The sequence below is a fragment of the Lucilia sericata genome, unplaced genomic scaffold, assembly GCF_015586225.1.
Source record: "Lucilia sericata isolate MDLA Ls3-8-SP2 unplaced genomic scaffold, ASM1558622v1 Contig003072F_arrow, whole genome shotgun sequence".
Taxonomy (NCBI): domain Eukaryota; kingdom Metazoa; phylum Arthropoda; class Insecta; order Diptera; family Calliphoridae; genus Lucilia; species Lucilia sericata.
This window is the reverse complement of record NW_023996682.1, coordinates 21,787-25,000: the sequence shown is the minus strand read 5'-3', so window position 1 is coordinate 25,000 and position 3,214 is coordinate 21,787. Positions and strand designations below refer to the sequence as shown.

At 34.3% G+C, this 3,214-nt stretch overlaps 1 protein-coding gene across 1 annotated transcript in view; it reads right to left on the bottom strand.

The window, feature by feature from the left end:
- Positions 1 to 2,293, bottom strand: part of LOC119614573 (cyclin-Y) — a 2,466-nt gene extending 173 nt beyond the window's left edge. Inside the window, exon 1 of the mRNA XM_037970685.1 lies at positions 1 to 2,293. This exon is cut by the window's left edge and continues 173 nt beyond it. Within this exon, the coding sequence (XP_037826613.1) occupies positions 635 to 1,741 (1,107 nt within the window). The 5' untranslated portion in view covers positions 1,742 to 2,293 and the 3' untranslated portion in view covers positions 1 to 634.
- Positions 2,294 to 3,214: the final 921 nt, after the last annotated feature.

The following is a 3,214-nucleotide window of genomic DNA, read 5'->3' as shown; positions in this document are numbered from 1 at the left end:
AGAGTTTTACTATAAATTTGGATTATTTTAAAGTTTTAGATCTTTTTTTAGAAATGTTATAGTTTTAAGGGTCAGAATTATTAAATTGAATACTAATTGAATCAATCTGTTATAAAACCAAGTTGTAGTTTCTATTCTGATCCGAGAAAAACGAACCACCATTCTTATCAAATTTCAATAGTTTTACTAATTCAAAATTAAAAATTCTTTGGGAACCCGATTTGATCGCAACATTAATTTCATTTATACTTAATATTTCGTTTGTTTTTTTCATTTTCGTATCTAGTATTTTAGCATTTTGCTAAGCAAACGCTTTAAAAAATGTTTTATTTTCGAGAGAAATGTTGTTAGTTCTATGTTTGTTTGTCTAAACGTCGTCTGTCTGTCAGTCCAACCGTCCGTCTGTGGGTGAGTAAAGTGAGTGTGTGTTTTAATGTCTCTCTGTTGTTTGGTTGTGGGTGTGTGCATAATAGAAATATGTTTTGGCAATTGGTTTCCTTTTCTCTTTTTGCTTCATAATGTAGGTTGCAGCAAACCATTTTTTTTATAACTTTGGATTGGATAAGTGAACCTTATTTTATTTTTTTCTTATTCTTTTTTTTTTTTTGTTTCAACTTTAATAAACTAATAAAAATCACGATAGTATAGCAACACTACGTCTGGGTCCACCTTGGCTGATATTGTCCATAGAGGACCATTTCTTAATGCCATTCTTCAAAGCCTCAGCTGTGACCTTATCCTGCATGACCCTCGACATGGCCTCCAACTTTTGGGCTCGCTCTTTCGATAGAGGTTCTGTGGGGAATGATAGTTCATTGGCCTCGGCTAGTGTGCGTAAATCGAAATAATACTTGGCATACACTGAAGAGGGTACATTAATGTTGAACTGTAATAGTTCTAGAAATTGGCGTTCCAACTCATTCATATCTTCCACCGTTATGTCTTTTAAGATCTGACAATAGTCCACATTCCAAACGGCCTGATCATCCCATACTTTGGAGGCCAATAAAATGGCGCCCAATACCATGCGCTTCCAGTTGCAGGGAGCCACATCTAATTCGGCATACGTTAGTAAACGCTCCAAATAGACTAGTGTGATAATGGCACATTCAGCCGTCAACTGGGCGGCATTAAATAAAGTGCGCACAAATTTATAAATCTGTCGATGTTCTGGATTGTGGGTATCGTAATCATCGGGCACCGGATCGTGTGTCAAGGGGTGTAGTTTTTCATCGAATATATCTAAGCGCCGATCGAACTGTCTGTTCTTAATGTGATAGTAAATGGCTAGTGACACACACTTGACCGTGTTCTTTAAATTTGGCTGTGATACAGTGCTGTCATCTAAAAAGATGGTAGAACATGAAGAACTTTTCTTCAATCCTCCCGTAGAATTCTGTTGAGCGATTTGGTGCTGAGATCTTTTGCGTGTTATACCACCATTTTCAATCTTGGAGCGTTCTAAAAACATTGTGGCTGCTGTAGGATCTACCGAGGGATCCTCCTCCCCCTCTACACCCTCACGTTCCGAGATATGCTGCAGATGCTGTGGATTGTCATTCAACTCTTCGTTGTGGTGTACGGCCGCAGTAGATGCTGTACCATGACCATGGCCATCCAATTGATGCTGCGAGTTGTGCTGGTGTATATGATGACGTTCTTCGTAAACGGGCGGTATGTCTTTTGATTTTCGATCCGATTGTGGACTCGAATAGGCACAGCAAGAATTTTTATTACCCATTTTGTAAATTTACTCTGTGTTTGTGTGTACGTGTGTCTATTTGTTTGCCTACTGCTGCTGCCTTTAAAGTGGCAAATTTATTTCTAATATTAATAATTATAAAAGAAATGTGTATTGTTTAGAAATAAATAAAATTGTTAATCTTGTATCAATAAATGCAAATGATGTTGTCTTCCTTGTTTATTTAACTTTACGTATTTTCTTCGTAATGTTTTTTTTTTACTTTATTTTATTGCTGTGACTAGTACTTGGTGGCAGACAAAATTATTATTTTTTTTCATTAGTTTTGTGTGAGAGTGTTTCATTTCATTCTTTTAAGGAATCATATTTGTGGTTTGTTTTTCTTTTTGTCCAATTCGCGCTTGCTACCTTTTATTTATACATTTTTTGGCACTTTAATTAATAACTATATAATGACACACATTTTTTCCAATTAAACAATCCAAATACATACGCCTAATCGTTTAAAAAAAAATTACTTTAACTTTTTTTCTTTCTACACCTTTTTTTCTCAAGTTTTATTTAATGCAGAAATCAGACATCTACGCCGACCAAAATTAATAATAACGTCTATTATTACAATTCTTGACGGCGGCTTAAATTCGATTATAAGCCGGCTAAGTTTACCGAAGTCATTGTTTTTTACCGGTAATAATATACCGTTATTAAAATATCCATACGTCCATTATTATAAAAAAATGGAAATATAATAAAATTTTAAGTTCCTAAATATTAAAATATTGGAAAAGTCAAAGAGCAGAAAGATGTCCACATTAAAATATTATTAAAACATGTTTGTTTATTAAAAATTGACAAAAAGAAAACAAAAGCCGGTGACAGTAAACAATTTCCATATTGTAAAGGGTCAAACAGTCGACTTTTCATATATAGCAAAAAGTCGACTTGTTTCAACTATAGAACCCTATCAAAAGTCGATTAATAGAATGTTATCAAATAGATGGCAGCAGACGTTATTATTGCTACAGTATTGCCAGACGGGAAAGAAGGGCAGTAATTTTGGTTTATGGCTTTACTTAGTAGTAAACATAATTATTGGAGAATTGTTGTTGTATCACAGCAATTATGTTGAATTGACAAACAAATATGAATATTTCTTATGGGAATATTTTCTGCTAGAAACCGGCACCCCGGAAATATCCATAAAATAAACTAAAACAAAACTGTTTGCTGAGGTTCTAGACTATATACTAGACCATAGACCAGACTATAGACCAGAGTATAGACCTAGAGTATAGACTAGAGTATAGACTAGACTATAGACTAGACTATAGACTAGACTATAGACTAGACTATAGACTAGACTATAGACTAGACTATAGACTAGACTATAGACTAGACTAGACTATAGACTAGACTATAGACTAGACTATAGACTAGACTAGACTATAGACTAGACTATAGACTACCATAGACTAGACTATAGACTAGACTATAGACTAGACTATAGACTAG